We start from the raw sequence: 22,241 nt of genomic DNA, 5'->3' as shown, positions 1-22,241 counted from the left end.
ATTCGTTTTTAAAGCTTTGGTGTTGTAATTATTCTCAGGTCAGACAGTGTAAAGATCCATAGTTACCATAGCTGGTCACAAAACATAATTTGTTTTGATGTGCTGCGGTGATGCAATAGCAGAAAATAAATCAGACTAATTAATGTTCAAACATGAATCTCATACAATAAACCTGTCTGGATTTTGACTGGGGATGAACAGAGAAGTGCATGTAGACCCCATTAAGTTTCTAGACTGCGGCAGAGCGCCATCTTGTGGTTGGCCTAATATGACTTTAAGTGGAATAAATCAAAACGTCAGGACAGTTCACTGTACAACATTAAATATTTTCACTGACTGTGAAAGCCATGCTCTGCACTAAGCTTTAAATTAATTCTTAGACATTTATTAGAAGGGGGTTGAGACACTTGTATGTTTCCCTAAAGGATAATTCAGGTATCAAGTTAAAAATGATTTGAACCATGATGGCACTGACAGAGGTTCTTGGAGCAAATTAACAAATTGTTAAAATAAATTACTTTGGGTGCTCCTATAAACCATTTCCTGCAGATCACTACTCTTTCAACAGAAATGGTGGGGGAACAAAAATAAGCTTTCACCAAAGCTTTACAACTAATCCTATCACTTCTAGAGTTAAAAGAACATCATGATTTTTAAGGCAGATAAAGATATTTTGATTAGTACAAGTGTCAGAGGTTATGGGAGAAGGCAGTGGAATGGGGTTAGGAGGGAGAGATAGAACTGCCATGATTGAATGGTGAAGTAGACTTGATGGACCGAATGGCCTAATTCGAATCCTATCACTTATGACCTTAAAAACTTTGCAGAAACAGGAAATCAGTTTTTAATTTACCCTTTATGTGGTCTCAGTTGATAATATTTCAAGAAACTAAAGTCATTATTTACTGCCTACAGATGTTTTCCATACCTAGAGGTTGACAGAGAAAGCATCTTTTGCATAGTGTTAGCCATCTTCTCCTTGCTGAGACTGAAAGCATCTTTTGTGAGAGAAACAGCTTCTTTAGTTAAATCCACAGTCATAAGCAGAGCTTCTTTTGCAACATCCTTTGAAACACTCAATGGAGTTGAATCCACATTAACATCACCAAAAGGAGCAAGATCCACCTGTGCAATGTTGTCTGATGCTCTTCTGCTTTGTGGCTCCAAGTTCAAAGACTCACTTTTTTCCAAGTTTAGAATATAGTGATCATTGGCATCTTCAGGTATCTCCGCCGCCAGTGACTCTACTGCTTCAGATGCTTCTTCCACAGCTCCTTTTTCAGATGATTGATTTGGCACTATGTCAGTATTAGTAAAAGGAGCACTGCACACAACTGTCCCATCTTGTGTTGAAACTCCATAATCCAAAAGGGTAACCATACTCAAATCCCCATTGTGAATTCCACTGTCATCCATAGAACTGATGGTACTGTCCAGATGATCACTTATTGTTCTGTCCAAAGGCTTGTCCTCCATAGCTAATCGCTCTCTACTTCCAGAAGGTGAGAGCTCTGACTCAGCAAGACTTGTGCTTTCAGAGTTTTGGGATTGTGCTTCACAACACGTGGTTGGAACAGGATGTAGCAGCAAAGCAACTTCAGCACCATTAATTAACAACCCGATACAAGTACTGCCAGATTTAACAATACTTTTCATCAATCTTTCCCTATCCTGAGTCAAGTCATCTTGTAGTTGAGAAAAGAATTCCTTTAGCCGCAGTAATACAAGATAATGGTAGTGGTTCATGCGTATTTTTACATGGGCAGTGCTGTACACAAGAACATGTACATCTGCCTCAGAGTCAGCCCTCCTGTTGGATTCTTTCACTCTTGCCTGTTGAGTATTCGGATGTGCATCAACTCGTTCGGAAGATCGGAGTGTTTGAGTCTCCATGAAATCCTGCTTTGCATTCGCCTGCAACCCATTTCCAAAAAGCTCTGGGCAGGTGAACAAACTCAACTTATGACACACAGTACATTTGGAATCTTCTAAATCAGTAGCGTGTGTAGACGTTGAGTAACTTGATTGTGCCTTGGATGGCTGAGACACCCATATGGAAAGAGGAAATGAATCTATAAAGCTAAAAGGTTTGCCTTTCAAGCTTTCTGTACCTTCAAAGTCCAGCCAGATTTGCGAACAATGAAGAGACCAAATGTCTGCAGCAGACAAAGCTTTCAATGCATTATGAGAACAGTTCTTCTGTGTGCAAATTCTGTCCAAATTGATTCGTTGTTCATAAGCATGATGGAAAAATACGCTTTGTAGCACATCAAAACTATCCGCAGATTTAGGGAACTCATTATAAGAAGCATGAAAGAATTCAAAGTTTTTAAAGGCTTTTAGTATCATTTGGAGATCAGAGTGCCTGCAATTTGGGGAGTGTCGCGTGTTGGTCACCACAACATCTGATGTCTGAATGGTAAGGTATTGTGGCTTGTCTGGATGAGCCATTGTCTTCTGGTCCATTGGAATTACTAGCTACAAGATAAAGAGACATAAAAAAAATAGATCTATAATGTTTTACAGGTCAAATTATGGGCTTAAACAAATTCTGAAAATCAGTAGAACGTACAAAGGCATTTTGAAAGTTCATCGCCTCAAAGGGGGCAACACAAGTGCATAGGATGGTAAATAATATGCAATGCTTCCCATCATTGCTCAAGACATGGAGTATAAAAGTTAGCAAATCACGCCGCAGCCATATAAAAGTTTTGGAGTACATTTTGGAGTACTGTGTAGTCCTGGTCGCTATGTGTAGGGAGGATGAAGCAACTTTGGAGAGGGTGCAGAAAAGGCTCACCGAATGTGGCTAACTTGGAGCAAATTAGTTATAAGGAGGGCTGGACAAACTGGTTTTTGCTATATCAGAGGCAAAGGGGTGACCTTTTAGAAGTATACTAAATTATGAGTGGCAGAGTAGTTTTTTCCCCCAGGGTGGAAATATCAAATATTAGGGGGCATAGGTTTAAAATGAAAGGAGAAAAGTTTAAAAGGAGTTGAGTGGGGCACGTATCTCTCCCCCCCCCCCCCGGAGATTCCATGCCTGGAAATCGCTGACAGGGAAGTGGGAAAAGCAGACATCTTAACAACAAGGTTTAAGACAGATCCAACATTTAGACAGGGGGCAGAGGGATACGGACATTCTGTAGGTAGATGGGATTAGTTAGATTGGCATGGACAGGGTGGACTAAAGGAACTGTTCCAGTGATGTCTTGTCCTATATTATGATCTAGGTTGTACAATGGAAAATGGGCTCCTGGCTCCATCCGCACCTAACCGTTACAAAATGCAACCAGCTTACTGTGCATCTTGCAAACCTTTTCTGAGTGCAAGATGAGAAATATTTCTTAAAGTTTCCATGAAAAAAAATCTGACTACCAGATCAACATTAGGAAAGAGAACAGAGTGGATTAGAAACCATACTTGCAGAACATAACCTGCGCATTCTTTAAAACAAAATAGCCACAAAGCAACGATCAAAGTGATATCAAGCTTTGATAGTAAATTCACTATTTCACGATGTAAAAAGGTTAATAACCACATAGATCAGTAACCCAAAGTACTTTAAGTTAGAAGTTTGATGCAAATAATCACCAGCAATGGCTGCCTCGCCAACAGTCTGTCTGTCCCTTCCTTCTTTGTGTTTAAATAGTATGTTCTTAAATAGTATGTGTATGTTTAAATGTATGTTTTTAGTATTCTTTAGCTTGTTTTATATGGGGGGGGGGGGGGGGGAGTTGGGGGAAACATTTTCTAATCTATTACTTCGAAGGAGATGCGATTTTTTCCCGTATCGTATCTCCATCCGCACTACGACCTAACATCGAGTTGGCGGCCTTTGTTGGAGATCGACCAGGAGCTCCATCACGGGGAGCCTGCGGACTTACCATCACGGAGTTCGCGATCCCTTTGGCAGGGATCAACCACAGAGCTCCAACCGTGGGTGCCTGCGGACCTTAACATAGCGGAGCTCGCAGTCTTTGGTTAGATACTGATTTCAGGGAACTCCAAGACGCAGGAGCTTCGACCGCCCCGATCGTGGGAGCTTTGATCGCCCCGACTGCAGAAGGTTCGACTGCCCTGACCGCGGGAGAATAAAGAGGAAGATTGGACTTTTTTTACCTTCCATCACAGTGAGGAATGTGGGGAATCCGCTGTGGTGGATGTTTATGTTAACGTATGTAGTTATGTCGCTTGTTGCTTTTTTCCCCCGTATGGCTGTGTGGTAATTCGCATAACACTATACCTTAATTGGTACATGTGACAATAAAATAAACTTTTGAAATGGAGATCAGATATGAATTAAATTGTTTAAAACATCTCATTGTGAACAATTTATGCTAAAGTAGCAATCATCACTAATTGACTGGGTGACTTACAAAGCAAGTATGAAGCAGGGATGCAATGGGTATACCAATGTCCTTTTTATGCTGTATCATTCTTCAGATATTCAAATTAAATAATGTTGCATTTGAACAGTTAAAAGTAACGTGATAAAAGCATAATAATTGTTCAAAAATGTTGATGCAACATCAATACATCACACAGGATTGTAACCTAGATTCAGGGATAGTTTCTTCCCAGCTGTTATCAGGCAATTAAACCATCCTACCACCAACGAGAGAGCTGTCCTGACCTACCATCTGCCTCATTTGGAGATTCTCGGACTATCTTTAAGTGGACTTTATCTTGCATTAAAGATTTGTCCTTTTATCCTGTATCTGTATACTGTGGATGGCTCGATTGTCTAATAATCTGTTGACTGGATAGCATGCAACAAAAAGCTTTTCACTGTACACATGACAATAAACTAAACCAAAACTAAACTAGGATAAGATCTGTCAGATATTACATTAAAGAAATATCAAGTGCGCAGTTCCATTTTTAATCATCTTTCACAATTTGGAAATATATTTTTCCATACTCCGTCAATATCCACTTCTATCTTGTGGATCTTTATAGTGCCATGCTTACTTTCTGATCATTTATATGACGTGTGATTTATGTATGTAAAACATTGTAAGAACAAGTACTTCAAGTGTAATAATAACAGAATGTGGTATAAAGTTGCCTTTTGTAAGTTTTGAAATCCATCACTTGAACTGTAAAAATACGGAAACAGGGGTGAAAGCTCAGCATAACTGAATTGCACCAACTTTCTTTTGAAGGTGGTTTTGTGCATCCTACTCAATAAATTTATTCCACATCCTCAATAAACCTTGAATACATCCTTCCATTATTAAATACAACTTTAGGCAACGACTAACCTTCAACATGAGTCCATTCATACAGAAGTCAACATGTTCCTCTACTTTCACAGAATTGTTCAATTTATAGATGGCTTTGAACTGCTGAAGGGTCTGATACAGGTCCAAGGAGAAGGAGTTTACCCACAGCATACTCACTGGGTCCAATGTAAATTGCAAGGCATTCAGCTTCACATAAAGATTAGGACAAGGCACTGGAAGCCGAGAGAAAGTGAAATAGAAGCAAAGAATGAAACATTTTACTTCAAACAGTCACAATTAACAACATGGAGGATCATTTTTATTGTCAATTAACTGGTTGCACAAAATTCTCAGATGGTCACTTTCAAATAAATGAAATTTACATACCAGTGTCGAGCTAAATTGTGCAAAATACTCAAAGGGTGAAATAAAGAAGCATGTAAATATGATCCTGGAGCCTCAACGACCATAGAGCAAGTTTAAAATTAAATCCCTAATTTAGTCAAAACAAAAGTTGCTGGTTTTAAAACCCAATTCAGTGTTTGATTTTGGACTTAACATCTCATTCTTCTGCACTGGGTGGTTATTTGTAATCCCGCCTACCAGAGTAGATTACAATTTTATTAGTATTGATCAAGATAGATGATGCTGATGGGAGTCTTGGCAGAGACAATGACAGATATTAAACTGAACTACATTATAAAGATAGTTTACATGGATTTTTGTGTTTGTTTCAATTGCTTTATGAACCAATGTTTCTTTGTATCACAATTTGCTGTTAAGCATCAGCTTCAATGCTACGAGAGTAAAAAAAAATACAACTTTACCCATACAATTTGTAACATTTAGTAACTATTAAATAATTGATATAGGCAGTGGGTAAAATACATTTTAATCATCATTGCCTTGAAATATGGTACAATGCATTTTGTAAAATTATTTTTCAAAATCTTACCAGGAAATTCTTTACTGTCAGGGAAATAATATTCGGTAAATTCAATGTGAATTGCTGACATGCCAGGTGGTAGGTGGTAGGACACTCTGTTGCAGGAAAGCAAGGTTGTGGGTTTCTTACCATGCTGACCTGCTGCCGAGACCTTAAATAAAACAAATTATCGATATTGTGTGAACCAAGCAGTGCTACAAAGAATTTTTGATAAACATAAGATAGATCAGCTGTGAAATTAATGTGAGACAAATGAAGTACAATTTTAATCTGCAATATTGAATGACAGTGTGACTCATTGTCAATTGTTAAGATATTGGTGAATGAAAGATCTGGGAAGCTTCCAAAATGCCCTTCATGAAACCCCAGGTAGAGAAATATGCTGGAGAAACTCAGCGGGTGAGGCAGCATCTATGGAGTGAAGGAATAGGTGAGATTTGGGGTCGAGACCCTTCTTCAGACTCCCATACATAAATCCTCTTGCAATGACTTCATGAAACCCCAAGTCATTTTGGGTTGCCAAAAATGTTCATGCAGCCAATTTTCTCATTTTCAAGTCCAAAAAAGGGGATAAATACTTCTATGTCAGTTTCAGTGTAAAGGCAGGATTCATCTCCACAAGTACTGTGCAATGTTCTATATCATCACATTCATAGAAACATAGAAAAATAGGGGCAGGAGTAGGCCATTTGGCCCTTCGAGCCAGCCATTCAATATGGCTGATCATCCAAAATCAGTACCCCGTTCCTGCTTTTTCCCCATATCCCTTGATTTCTTTAGCCCAAAGAGTTGAATCTAACTCTCTCTTGAAAACATCCAGTGAATTGGCCTCCACTGCCTTCTGTGGCTGAGAATTCCAGAGATTCACAACTCTCTGGGTGAAGAATCTTTTCCTCATCCTCATCTTATTCTTATACTGTGGCCATTGGTTCTGGACTCCCCCAACATCGGGAACATTTTTCCTGCATCTAGCCTGCCCAATCCTTTAAGAATTTTATATGTTTCTACAAGATTCCCTCTCATCCTTCCAAATTCCAGTGAATACAAGCCCAGTCGACCCATTCTTTTATCATACGCCAGTCCCGCAATCCCGGGAATTAACCTGGTGAACCTATGCTGCACTCCCTCAATAGCAATAATGTCCTTCCTCAAATTAGGAGACCAAAATTGCACACAATACTCCAGGTGCAGTCTCACCAGGGCCCTGTACAACTGCAGTAGGACCTCCTTGCCCCTAAACATAAATCCTCTTGCCATTCGCTTTCTTCACTGCCTGCTGTACCTGCATGCTTACTTTCAGTGACTGATGTACACGCACACCAAGGTCTCATTGCACCTCCCCTTTTCCTAATCTGACACAATTCAGATAATCTGCCTTCCTGTTCTTGCCACCAAAGTGGATAACCTCACATTATCCACATTATACTGCATTATACTGCATCTGCTCATTCAAGCGACCTATCCAAGTCACCCTGCAGCCTCATAGCATCCTCATCACAGCTCACACTGCCACGCAGCTTTGTGTCATCCGCAAACTTGAAGATGTCGCATGTAAATAACTGGGGTCCCAGCACCCCACCAGTCACTGCCTGACATTCTGAAAAGGACCCGTTAATTCCTACTCTTTGCTTCCTGTCTGCCAACCAGTTCTCTATCAATGTCAATACCCAATACCATGTTCTCTAATTTTGCACACTAATCTCTTGTGTGGGACCTTGTCAAAGGCTTTTTGAAAGTCCAAATACACTATATCCACTGGCTCTCCCTTATCCATTCTACCTGTTACATCCTCAAAAAATTCCAGATTAGTCAAGCATGATTTCCCCTTCATAAATCCATGCTGATTTTGACCGATCCTGTCACTGCTTTCCAAATGCGTTGCTATAACATCTTTAATCATGGCCAAACTAATTTTTGACAGATAGATTAAAACAAATTTTCAACCCTCCCCTGAAAACTAATACAGGGCCTGCCTGGCAGGTATGTACTTCAGTGGGTCAGATAGCATCTATGGAAAAAAATGGCCGGGCGATGTTTTGGGCTGGGAGCCTTTTTCAGACCAATACAGCTGGGAAGAGAAAGCAAATAGAAGTTGGGGTGGGGCAAAGCCTGGTAAGTGATAGGAATGCAGGCGAGAGGAGTGATTGGCAAATGGTTAGAGATAGTAACAAAGGTTGGAATGGAAATGAAGACAAAAGGGTGTCAGATAACAAGGATGAGGAGTGAAATGTAATGCCAAATGGGGACAGAAAGAGATGGAGTAGGGAGAGGTGGGAGATGAATGTAAAGAGGGGGCAACGACAGGGTGATGGGGGAAAAGGTATGTGCATCGAGGAGGGGCTTGGGAGGTGCCTGTTCGGTCGAGTTGCTTTGTTGAATTTAAATTCATGAAACTTCAAAGAACCTGGCTAATATTGGGAATGCCCAAGAGAGCTGCCAAGTTTTGTCAGAGCATTTCAGTATTCTAGTACCTGAAAATCAGTATTCTGCTGAGGAAATCAGGATTTTTACGCGGTGCTATTTTGTTGAAATTTTTTTTTTCTTTATGTGCGGTCACTCCCTCTCTCTTCCTCCCTCTCCTTCCTTTTTTTCTCCCTCCTGTCCCGCTGAGTTACTCCAGCTTTTTGTGTCTATCTTCAATTTCAGAGTTAAATAAAAAACCCAGTGCTGGAGGAACTCAGTGGGCTAGGCGACATCTGTGGAGGGAATGGATTAGGAGTCGTTTCATGTCAGGCTCTTCTTCTATAGGAAGGAACTGCAGATGCAGTTGGCTTTGCAAAACGCCAAATGATCCCGGGAATGCCGAGGTGTGAGGGTGAGAGAGGGAGAGCGAGAGAGCGAAAGACAGAGAGATACAGGGGGAGAGGGGGGAGAGGGTGAGAAAGAACGAGAGATAGAGAGATTCCAGCCTCTTAACCCCAAACACCGTGCTAGTTCAACGCTTACAAAAATAATCATCCAGATTTTGAAATTTAAATACTAATAGATTTAATCTGCCATAATTTTTAGAGGTACAGTATGACTTTTTATATCCTTGCATTTTTGAAGCAGCAAGATCTTAAGTCAATTTCACCGGGTTATTACATTTCCATTGGCGAGTGGTATGTTAATGAAACAGGAAGTGGGGCCGATCTCGGTTGTTCCCATCTGCCTGTTGCACCTCGGCCGGTACAGTGGTGACTTGTTGTTACGATTATCTATGGTCGGATTTAAAAAAAATCCGTACTTAAAAACGCAAAGTCGTACATCAGTATTCTTATCGCATTTCCGCACAAAATACGGAAAATCCGTACTACTTGGCAGCTCTGCCAAGGCCCGCATACTTCCAGAAATCACCCGACATATTGGTCCTGTTGTGATTGCTCACGCTCGAGCATCAGTGTCGGAGAGTCTGGGACACAATCCATGAACTATGAATCTATGAGAATGATATCAGATTGTGGCTTGGCCGATCTATATTCAACTGAAGTAAACGACTGAGAGAATTGCAGATGTTTCATGGCAGCAATATAATATAATAAAGTGGCTGACAGCCATTTCAGAGGATTAACATTTAACCACATTACTGCAAGTCTATAGTCTCTCAAAGGTTAGCCAAGCCAATATCAGAAGATCTTCTTCTCTGAAAGACAATAATTAACTAGATTATTTTTGGACCACATGTATTTTCATTATCACCAATACTGATATTTATTTTCAATTAAATGGTGGTGCTCTACACTGATGTGAATTGAAAGTGTATGACAAGTAATTCAGATTAATGGCTCAAGAATTGATAATTCATTACAACTGTTAACATACTGAAATATTTTCTACCAAGTTGAAAAAAAAATCTCAATAAAAAAGTCAAGAGCTTTCACCAATACTGATATCATTCCTCATCTCTACAGTTGATAGAACAATGGACATACTTCATAAGAGGAAAGCGTCATTATCTAGATTAAGAAGCACCAAACACAGAATCAACGTCAATAGTCCTTCCCTACCTGGTAAACATCCAAATCATCAACTCGGACGACCACACAGCTGGAGAGCAGCCTGCTCCACGGTATCTTCGGAGAATCAGGAGATGTAGCTCCTGTCGATTGATCACTTGCTCTTCTTTTGCCAGCAGCACCTGCCTTCCAAGTTGGTGATCCTACTGTAAACAAGAGGACATTTTAACAGCCAAGACATTATGCCAATGATATGAAGCAATTCCTATAAAAGGTGTAGGAAGGAAATACAGATGCTGGTTTACACCGAAGATAGACACAAAATGCTGGAATAACTCAGCGGGCCAGGCAGCATCTCTGGAGAGAAGGAATGGATGATGTTTCGGTAATCCCGTTAAGAGCCTGTCCCACTTACACGACTTTTCAGCAACGGTCTTCAAGCTCGAGGGCACTCGTGCTGGGTCGACCGTCAGCGACGAAACAGTGGGGGCCAGGGAAAGCGGGGCAGCGCTGTCTGAAATTCACACCCGCGATGAACAGGAAAGTAAAAGACAGCTGGCACAGTGTACAGTAAGTCCTTTAGAGAGTGGGGGGGGGGGGGGGGGGAGACACTTTTAAGAAGCCAAACAACTTTTAATAAAGTTTAGCAGGCATTTAACATTACCGGTCGGTTTTCCTTGGTTCTGAAAACTCCAATGAGCCAATTAAAATGCCCGGTCAGCAAAGGAGATTGCCTACGGCTACCTCGACTACCTATAACTACATGGTGACCCCACTACCACTGTACCACGAGTTCAAAAGAACTATGCCGACCAATTTTTACTCGCGGAAAATTATTACTCGCGGAAATGTCTTCAGCATGCTCGACCAAACTGAGGCCGCGAGTATGCGGGAACTTCTCCCGAGCATGAGGGAGAGTTCCAGTGACCTCCCAGGACCACGTGTCAATCATGCTGCGAGTTTGTGGCGAGCTCAAACTTTTCTAAACTCGCAAATTAGGTCGCCATAGTGGAACAGGCCCTGTCAGGAAATTAATTTCTTTATTACAGGGGTAATCCCACTTTTTAGTTTTACTTGAATGGTACTTTGCACACAATACTCTACTTGACAGATTTAAAACTTAATGTATAATTTACAGCATTGTTGTCGATGTGGAAAAACAGGTTCATCTAGCTGACCAGCCAAGAACCCATGGGTGTAATTTTCAGTCGATGGCCATTTAGGACCAATTGAACACAAAATAGTTGTATCCAAAGTCAAGATCAGCAGCTATTTGTGGGAAACTAACGTTCAAGGGAAAATTCTGCAGTCTCAAGAGCTACACAACCTACTCTTTCTCTCGTTATTCTTGTTGGTTCAAGGATTGCAAACAAGCTGAAACAAAGAGAATAAGGGTTTTCTCACTTAACATTCACTGATGTATTTTCACAAGGGGGCGCTGAATATCTGTAAAGATCCCAGAACATTGGATTAATGCCAGAGGTCTAACAGAATAACCTCTCGATTATTCCAATTTGTTTGATTTAGCTATAGTAATGCAAGACATTACACCTCCGCTCCTCATGCTGCCATGCTGAGTCATCTTTGCTTTTGACATGCAGATCCAAACACTTCTTAATGCACTGCCTAATAATTCCATTCACACCAGTTTGTTTTCTTCAGATTACATCTCAGAGCTGGAGGCTCAAGAACCCCTGTTAATCAATACAAATTAAAACAATAAAGACAGCTCTATTCTCTACAACAGATATCTGGAATTTTTCTTTGTATTATGGTTTTAATATGATCAATAAAATAACACATCTACAAAGTTCAACTTAAAACTTGTAAACGTACAGCTTCTTGTACTTGGAGTTCTTCTAAATCATTCATTAGGTGGTCTTAATTCTGTGTTTAACAAACAAAGTACTGCAATCTGCAATGGTCCATCAGGGACTACCCATTATTTAACTGTAACCATCAAATATTTGCCTAAACCAAGAAATTGGAAGGATACACAATCCACACCATCTTTCTGCATACAGTTATACAGAACAATAACTGCTACAACTTCCGGGTCCATTTGAGATTTTACAACAGAAAATGGCTTTTGTTCTTTTGTGCTAAATAGGAGTGTGAAGTATCTGCTACTTATTGTCTCCCACCAATTGGCTCCACTGGAACCAAATACAGCAGGTGGACAAGTTCAAGTTCACTTGAACTTGACTTGGCTTGAACTTGAACATACGCCATTGTCTTCATATTCGATTTCTTTGAAAATGGACTGAGAAATATAGCAAGGCAAGACTACTAACTAAGCCAGTTTATTTCTAGAGAGCAAATCAGCTTGCGAATATCTCACAGCTTACTTCAGTGTTCATTAACAATTCATGTTATAAAGAGGTTAAACAAAATATAGCATTCAGTAGTATTTCAGTTTAGAAAAATTATGCACATATCATCGGCGTTGGTCTTTAGTTGCCAAGTGACCTTTTTTTGCATTTAACCCCGTTCCATAATATACCACCAAGATCATCCAGTGTGATTCGTCAGTAACCTGCAAACCATAATTTGCCATCTATCTTTCTATTTTGGGATAGGAATATCAAAAATAAAATATATTTGTACCATTATCACAAAATGGAAACACTTTTACTTTGAAAGTTATCGTAAACAAAATACTGTTGCAATGCAAATGTTAGGAAAACTGATTTAATTACCAATTTTATTTGGGAAATCCATGGCAATTTAATTTTCATGGTCGATTTTCCTCTGTGATAATAAACCAAAAACACACAATTCTACACTGTTAGCAAATTGCCTCTTCTCCTGCCCAAGATTCTGGCCTCTTGCAATCTACACAACAACATGATTTTCACTTAAAAGGCCAACACAACAAAACAAAGAAAAGATGTTTGTATCGTAGCAGAGCAATTAAAATCACCAGAGTAAGGATGAAAAAGAAATACGTTCAAGAATAATGGTCCACCAGAGATGAATATGTTTTTTCTCTATTAACAATACTGGAGAGGAAATCTACAAGCGTGTCAGAGGACTGGAACCAACCCAATTGTCAGTTCGCACATCTCATGAAGTTTGATGGTAATCTCAGAAAATTACTGAGGCAGACATCAAGTCTGACAATAAAAGGAGCAGTACATTGTTGAAGATACAAATTCCCATGAAGCATTAAAGCACGGATAATAAAAATCTTACACCAATATCTGAACAAAGCTCTTCCCCCACAGCCAAATATCAAGTCATGTGTGTAATTTACTGTTTACACAATAATGCTGCACATTCATATGACAACAAACCAGTCAGTCATTGGATAGTGTGTTGGTTGATTCTGTGAAGAAGAGGCATGATGGGTATATTCCAGATAATATGAAGGGTTTCTTTGTGCTTAAGCAAAAAAAATATTGGTGCACATTCATCTGAATAACCAAAAATAATTCATTTATGCAAGCTTCAAAGTGTCTTTGAATTAGAAATTGCTTTTCTAAATGATTTTTTCAGAACTTTGAGCATACAGAAATATTCAGCTCTTGCCCCTGAACTCCCAGCCTCAGAATACTGTAGACTGGTTGACAGAATGACAGGGCAGAATCAATATTCTGCAGCCTTTGTTTCCATTGCCTGTCCATAACATCAGGACCAAACAGCACTGTACAGGTCTGAAGAAGGGTTTCGGCCCAAAACGTTGCCTACTTCCTTCGCTCCATAGATGCTGCTGCACCTGCTGAGTTTCTCCAGCATTTATTTGTGTACTTTTGAGCACTGTACAAGATTCATTATACATTTTAAAGCTGATACTGTAAATCAGCATCTGCAGTACCTTGTGTCTCCTCTAATCCTACTGAACAGTTCCAAGGCTTTAAGAATGTTCAAGATACTGCAAAAATTCTAAGCAATAATTATTTGTCTGAAGAAGGGTCTCGATCCGAAACGTCACCTATTCCTTTTTTCCAGAGATGCTCTCTGACCCACTGAGTGACTCCAGTCTTTATTTAACATTATTAGCCCAATGCTTCTTCATCTGATAAAGCTGAAAACAAATTAGTGATTGAAAAGACTAGGCTTGTATTCACTGGAGTTTAGAAGGATGAGGGGGTATCTTATTGAAACATATAAAATTATAAAAGGAGACTGGACAAGCTAGATGCAAGAAAAATGTTCCCAATGTTGGGCGAGTCCAGAACCAGGGGCCACAGCATTAGAATAAAGGGGAGCCCATTTAAGACAAAGCTAGATATGGAAATTAACCGCAATTGTGGAGTCCTTTTACAATTATGATAAGCAAAAATAAATGTAATTTAAATATGGAATTCAGAAGCGGTCAAGTCCATTGATGTGGTAATTTACATCCTCGAAAAAGACAGCATTAGATTCATACTCACTCAAATAATAATTGGCTTACAAGAGCAGCATGGATTACAGCCAATCAACTGACCACAGTTAATATTACGCAAAAGACTGTTTTACAACCAAAAACAATTCAAAAGATACAGAAATATTCTGCAACAGATTATTATCAAGTACTAACATGTTCCATGTTAATGCTCGATAACATGGCATAGAGAACAGGGAAAACTGATTCATGGCAGTGGGAGAATGAAGGGAGGATAAAACATATGAAAGGATACAATATTAAAGAGGGTTCAAAAACAAATGCTGCAGGGCTGGGGAAGGGGAAGAATGTTGCACTTTCTTTTTTAAGAATGCAAGGTGTTAACAAAACATTTTGCTATGTGTGCTTTCTAAACATAGGGATTAAGATGGAGCCGTGCAATTTACGTTGAAACAACACTTGTTCAGTCCAACACTAAATATATTGACCAATTCGCTGACCATGATGCTTGAAGAACTGAACTTTTGGAGAAGATTTAGTTGAATGGTTGAATCAGACACAATTGAGAAAGCTTGGCTTCTTATCTTTAGAGCAGCGAAGGTTTAGAAGGGATTTGATCAGCATTTTTTTTTTTTTTTTTAAAGCATTATGGGGTCAGACAGATAAATCAGAATGCTTGCGTTGTGGCTTTCCCTTCCACATTCTACGAATATGCCTAAAAAAACTGACCACTTCCTGGTAACAGCAATTTGACAGCTACTAGGTTTAGGGTTATTATAGTCATGTGTAACATGTGAGACAAGAGGCTCAAAAACATGATCAGCATGGATTCAAGGTGTAAAATTGAGCTTACAACACAAACCAAATCTTCATTTATTTTCATTCTTTCCCAAAGGACAGATTTACAAAATGTTAGTTATCTTTCAAAACTTAAATACGAGGGTACACTTGTGAATAGAGAATCTTGGACATACAATTTTTAGGAACAAAGTTGAGCTGGCCACACCTCAGGTCTGCTCTGCCGCTCAGAAAGATCAGGGCTGATCCTGTACCTTAAGTCCATTTCCCCATAAGACTCCTATACCATTTAAGCCTCAAAATGACCAACATTCTGTAGATCTTGGACTTGAATACACATTAAGCATCCATAAAAAAAAATTAGTTCAGCCAATTTTCAGCATTCCATTTAGAATGAGAATCCAGCTGTAAAACATATACCTTTCCATTTACTTGAAGTTTCCTTTGTTGGAGATTTTACAACTGTTGTGTCTTCATGGTGATCTATTATAGTTTGTACTTTGGACTGAAACTCTTGCAGCAGATCTTTGGCCCATTGTGCTCTGGATTCCATGGCTTCCGAGTGTCTAACCCAGTGTTTACAATTATCATCTGCAAGCGGAGACACATGAACCAATCATTAAAAAATACGTAAGATATGAAGTCTGAAATACCTTTGGTAAACTTTAAACATCTCTGTTAGACACCATCTTGGAACAATGTGAAGGTTTTAACCATCTATAAATCAGCACTTTAAGTCCACATTTATAGTGAAGGCCCTTGAACGGCAATCTTGCGTTTGATCTCAGTGTTTTGTTGCATAAAACCTAATAGTTCCTGTTCTTTGTTCAATTAGTTTTAATTTTGTTGGTCCGAGAGTCGTGGAAGACTAATCTTGGCAGAGTTGGCAGCAAAATTCTATATCACAAGGAAGAATGCTGGAATAGATGCAATTTGATAAGAAATACATTTATACTCGAAACATGTCCTTGCCAACTCAAAGTAATATATATTACATATCAAAGAAAAGCTTGACCGCATTCAGGCCGCAACTGAAACAAAGCAAATACTTCAACACAAATTAAACTTCCTTATAACTTTCACTCCATTAAAGTTTCATGTTATTATGTTGCAACCGGGCATAAAACATAAGGCCAATTGAAAGCATCTATAAGTTGATTTACTAGCTTAGTTCTTTACGCTAAAAAAGCAAATTGAAAGCATTAATCATTTGATGTATTAGTTTAGATCTTGTGGCTATAAAAAGTACTCACTTGCCCAATGGAAAGGGTAGTAATCCAGACTTAAATTTTTAAATGTTAACTGTATAGCCCCTCCAGCTATTCGATGTTTGGATGTTCCTACACACAAGGAAAAAAACAACAATTTACAGGCAAGATAAGGAATAAAAGTGAATGCTGGAAATCCTCAACAAGTCAGATAACATCTGGTGGCAAGAGAATCAGAATTAATGTTCATAAATTCTAGGAGCAGAATTAGGCCATTCGGCACATCAAGTCTACTCCGCCATTCAATCAGGGCTGGTCTATCTTTGCTTCTCAACCCCATTCTCCCATCTCCGTTCCATAGCCCTCAACATCCTTACTAATAAAGAAGTTGTTGATCTCCGCCTTAAAAAAATCAATTCATGGCTTCCACAGCCACGTGTGGCAATGACTTCCACTGATTCACCACCTTCTGACTAAATAAATTCTCTCCCATCTGCTAAAGGAATGCCCTTTTATTCTGAGGCTACGGCCTTTGGCCAGAGACTCTCCCATTAGTGGAAACATCCTCTCGACATTCACTCTATCCAGGCCTTTCACTATTTGCCAAGTTTCAATGAGGTCCCAGTGCCTGCAAATGCTCATCATATGTTAACCCAATTATACCAGGGATCATTCTCGTAAACCTCCACTCGACCCTCTCCAATGGGAGAACATCCTTCCTCAGATATGGGGCACAAAATTGTTCACAATATTCCAAATGCGGTCTGACCAGAGTCTTACAAAGCCTCAGCATTACATCCCTGTTTTTGTATTAAACCGGATTTGATAAGGGAACTCAAGGTAAAGGAACCAATAGGAGGTAATGACCATAATATGATATGTTTTAATCTGTAATTTGAGAACGAGAAGGTAAAATCAGAAGTGTCAGTATTGCTGTTGAACAAAGAGGACTTGAGGCATGAGGGAGGAACTGGCCAAAGTTGACTGGAAAGGGACCCCAGCAGGGATGACAGTGGAACAGCAATGGCAGGAATTTCTGGGAATAATCCAGAAGATGCAGGATCATTTCATTCCAAAGAGGAGGAAAGATTCTAAGGGGAGTAAGAGGCAACCGTGGCTGACAAGGGAAGTCAAGGACAGTATAAAACGAAAAGAGAAGACGTATAACATAACAAAGATGTCGGGAACCCAGAGGATTGGGAAACTTTAAAAGAACAACAAAAGGTAACTAAAAAGGTAATACGGGGAGAAAAGATGAAGTACGAAAGTAAGCTCGCCAAGAATATAAAGGATGATAGCAAAAGCTTCTTTAGGTTTGTGAAAAGACAATGTGGGTCCCTTGAAGACAGAAACAGGTGAATTTATTATGGGGAACAAGGAAATGTCACTAAGGAAGACACAAACAATCTCCCAGATGTACTAGGGAACAAAGGATCTAGGGAGGAACTGAAGGAAATTCACGTTAGTCAGGAAATGGTGCTGGGTACTGATGGGACTGAAGGCTCATATATCCAAGATGGTCTGCATGCCAGGGTACTCAAGGAGGTGGCTCTAGACATTGTGGATGCATTAGTGATCATTTTCCAATGTTCTATAGATGCTGGATCAGTTCCTGTGGATTAGAGGGTAGAAAATGTTATCCCACTTTTTAAGAAAGGATGGAGAGAGAAAGCAGGGAATTATAGACCAGTTAGCCTGACAGCTGAGGTGGGGAAGATGCTGGAGTCAATTATTAAAGATGTAATAGCGGTGCATTTGGATATGAGTAACAGGATCGGTCCAAGTTAGCATGGATTTACGAAGGGGAAATCTTGCTTGACTAATCTTCTGGAAGTTTTGAAGATGTAATAAGTAAAATGGATAAGGGAGAGCCAATGGATGTAGTGTATCTGGACTTCCAGAAAGCCTTTGTTAAGGTCGCAGGAGATTAGTGGGCAAAACTAGAGGGTACTGGGGGTAGGGTATTGACATGGATAGAAAATTGGTTGGCAGACAGGAAACAAAGGATGGCCAGGTTTCAGTTTGCCAAGAAGTACTTAAATGAGCAACCACAGTTCTGGAAAAAAGTTTTGTGGAAAGATGAGACGAAGATTAACTTTTATCAGAATGATGGCAAGAGCAAAGTATGGAGGAGAGATGGAACTGCCGAAGATCCAAGCATACCACCTCATCTGTGAAAATACTGGCTTACTTATCTTCATTGATGATACAACAGCTGATGGTAGTAGTATAATGAATTCTGAAGTGCATAGACACATCCCATCTGCTCAAGTTCAAACAAATGCCTCAAAACTCATTGGCCGACGGTTCTTTCTACAGGAAGACAATGATCCCAAACATACTGCTAAAGCAACAAAGGAGTTTTTCAAAGCAAAAAAATTGTAAATTATTGAGTGGCCAAGTCAATCACCCGATCTGAACCCAATTGAGCATGCCTTTTATATGCTGGAGAGAAAACTGAAGGGGACTTGCCCCAAAAACAAGCACAAGCTAAAGGTGGCTGTAATACAGGCCTGGCTGAGCATCACCAGCGAAGACACCCAGCAACTGGTGATGTCCATGAATCGCAGACTTCAAGCAGTCATTGCATGCAAAGGATATGCAACAAAATACTAAACATGACTACTTTCATTTACATGACATTGCTGTGTCCCAAACATAATGGTGCCCTGAAATGTGGGGACTATGTATAAACACTGCTGTAATTTCTACATGGTGAAACCAAATGTATAAAAATGGCCTTTATTAAAATCTGACAATGTACACTTTGACCACAAGTGATTTTTTTTTGTTACAAATCTCAAATTGTGCAGTTCAGAGGCAAATAAATAAATGATGGGTCTTTGTCCCAAACATTATGGAGGCCACTGTATTCCAATCTGAAAATACAACTCAGTTTCATTTAACTATTGCTTTCTGTTTGATGGCCATTTCCAACATTGTGTTTTTTTCCCACAAATGTGAGAGTATCCGCAATAGAGAGGTTAGTGAATGAACAATACAGGAAGCATTGTGTAACACAAAATTCTTTAGCGGGGCAGAAATTTGAAAGAAAAGCAGGAAACATTGAAAATACTGGTCAGCAGCATATAAAAAGAAAAATATTAACATTTTAGGATCAACAGTATAGAAGTTGGAGGTCCAGTTGTAGTAGACATCGGTATTGAGAATATTGTGTTCAGTTTTGGTGTCCCTGTTATAGGAAAGATTTTGTTAAGCTAATAAGGGTGCAGAGAAGATTTACAAGGATATTGCCAGGACTCACGGGTCTGAACTATAGGGAGAGGTTGAGCAGGCTAGGACTTCATTCCTTGAGTGCAGGAGGATGTGTGATCTTATTGAGGTGTATAAGATCATGAGAGGAATAGATAGGACAAATGCAGAGTCTTTTACCCAGAGTTGGGGAAAATCGAGAACCAAAGGACATAGGTGACGGGTGAAAAATTTGAGGAATCCGAGCGGCAACTTTTTTTTTACAGGGAGGGTGGTAGGTAAATGGAATGAGTGGCCAGAGGAGGTAGTTGAGGCAGGTACTAATGTAATGTTTAAGAAACATTTGGACAGGTACGTGGATAAGATAGATTTAGAGAGATATGTGCCAAACCCAGGCAAGTGGGACTAGTGAAGGTGGGGCACATTGGTCAGCCTGGACGAGTTGGGCAGAAGAGCCTATTTCCACGCTGTAAGACTCCATAACTTCCCTTATCAGAACTAATGTTGTATTTTCAGTTTAATGTGTCAACCTGTTTTTAATGGTGCTGACAGACATACAAAAATATTTCTCTGATGACCTCTTCTCCTCCCACAGACTCACCTGGACAGCCATCTATCCTTTCTGGACCTTTTTATCTTTAACTACTGGCAAGAAATCAAGCTACTCCCATTACCAACTCATCTCATCCCCCCCCCAATGGCCAAGCCCTCCGCTCACTTCACAACAATCCCGATATTATCATCAAACTCACCGTCAAGGGAGGTGCAGTGTAGTCTGATGGCTACAACTAAAGCTCCCGTTGCGGGCTGACCTCTACAGTGCTGCGGCCAACGCTGAAACACCTCTTACTTACCCCTTGACCATGACCCTGCAGATGCGCACCAGGCCATTATCTCCAGGACTATCTCTGATTTCATCACCTCTGGTGATCTGCCCTTCGCAGTCTCCAACCTCATCGTTTCCCAGCCCCGCATGGCCCGCATCTACCTCCTAACAAAAATTCACTCGCAGAACTGCCATGGCCGAACCATTATTGCTGCCTGCTCTTGCCCCACTGAGCTCATCTCCACATACCTTGATTCTATCCTATCCCCCCCCTCCTTATCCAATCCCTTCCCACCTACATCCAAGACACATCACACACCTTCAGCACAACAACTTTCAGTAACCAGCCCCCGTTCACTCACCTTTACCATTGACATTCAAAAAAGCTGAAGAAGAGTCCAGTCCAGAAACATCACCAAGAGATCTCCAGAGATGCTGCCTGACCCAGAGTTATTCCATCATTCTGTGCCTATCTTTGGTATAAACCAGCATCTGCAGTTCTTTGTTACTACCAAATATTTCTAAATTGATTCATTTTGGTTCCATTTCTTTTATTTTCTCAGCTGTTAATGCTATGTGTTGTTTTTGGTGCGCCCAAAATCCCACGTGGTTATCTATTTAACGTGACATTTACAAGAGAACTCAAACGATAATGCAACATTTTTTTGAAAAGGGGAATCATTTTATATTTTATGATCAACACTTCAATTTGGGTCTTAAAACCATAAACTAGTAATCCAAGTGAAGGTTAACATTATTGGAGGCTGTAAAGAATAGCTGCAAACTATTTGAACCGAGAACACTGAGAATATTCTTTTAATTAAAAATTACCCACCACCAAATCACTTTAATCTCACATTTCATTACATCTAACAAGATGAAGTACAATAGATTTATGAGCCTTTTATGACATGATCCTCCTCTCTTAACAAACTATGTTACAGAATAACCATTGGTCTGCATAAAATCGCTATTTGCAAATATCTGGCATCATTAGAAAGAAAAAATGCTTGAGTAATTCTGAGAAGCAGCATCGAGGGAGAAGATGGAGAGGTGATGTTTCAGTTCTGGGCCATTACTCAGTTTGATTGCAGTGGAGGCAGGAAAGAAAGCTGGAAAAGAGGAGAGGCAGAGCAGGCAACAGGTGAACACATGCAAGGGGGGTTATTTCAAAGGCAGATTATTGGACAAAGGCCAGAGATGAAAAGGCAGGTGTGAGACCAAAAAAGGAAAAAACGCTGCTAATTGTGAAACTTGAGGGTAGAAAAGTTGTGAATTGTGTAACCAGTAGAAAGGATGCAGGTGCAGGAGGAAAATGAGAAACCAGTGCAAGGTCAGCCAGGGTTCAAGGGAAGGGAAAGAAAGTGGGTGGGGGGGGTCCGAGGAAAGGGGCTGTTTGCGTGCAAGTTAATAATAATAATTAGAGAATTCAATGTCCATACCGTTGCGTTGTAAGCTATCCACGTGGAATACGAGGTACTGTTCCTCCAGTTTACGTGTAGCCTCACTCTGGCAATGGAGGTGGGCCAGGATAGAAAGTCAGTATGAGAATGTGAAGAGGAGCTAAAATGGTTAGCAAACAGCAGATCCAATAAGCCTTGGTGAACCGAGCGCAAATGTTTGGCAAAGCATTCGCCAAGTCAACGCTAGGTCTCGCCAATGTGCAGGAAGCCATATAGGGAACACCAGATGCAATGGATGAGGATAGAGGTGGTACATGTGTACCTTTGTCTCACCTGGAAGGACTTCTGGGGTCC

General features: G+C 40.1%; 1 protein-coding gene across 3 annotated transcripts in view; it reads right to left on the bottom strand.

The window, feature by feature from the left end:
* uhrf1bp1 (UHRF1 binding protein 1) overlaps positions 1-22,241 on the bottom strand; it is a 119,359-nt gene that overhangs the window by 35,915 nt on the left and 61,203 nt on the right. For 2 of the 3 annotated variants that reach the window (XM_033042372.1, XM_033042374.1), the window contains 6 exons: positions 16,491-16,577; positions 15,658-15,828; positions 10,161-10,315; positions 6,184-6,325; positions 5,268-5,461; positions 929-2,478 (listed from right to left, as the gene is read on the bottom strand). In XM_033042372.1, the coding sequence (XP_032898263.1) occupies positions 929-2,478; positions 5,268-5,461; positions 6,184-6,325; positions 10,161-10,315; positions 15,658-15,828; positions 16,491-16,577 (2,299 nt within the window). The remainder of the gene's footprint in view (positions 1-928; positions 2,479-5,267; positions 5,462-6,183; positions 6,326-10,160; positions 10,316-15,657; positions 15,829-16,490; positions 16,578-22,241) is intronic. The other variant, XM_033042373.1, reaches the window with a different exon arrangement.

Source organism: Amblyraja radiata, chromosome 24 (genome assembly GCF_010909765.2).
Source record: "Amblyraja radiata isolate CabotCenter1 chromosome 24, sAmbRad1.1.pri, whole genome shotgun sequence".
Taxonomy (NCBI): Eukaryota; Metazoa; Chordata; class Chondrichthyes; order Rajiformes; family Rajidae; genus Amblyraja; species Amblyraja radiata.
The sequence above is the reverse complement of the archived record's forward strand: the minus strand, read 5'-3'. Positions and strand labels throughout refer to the sequence as shown.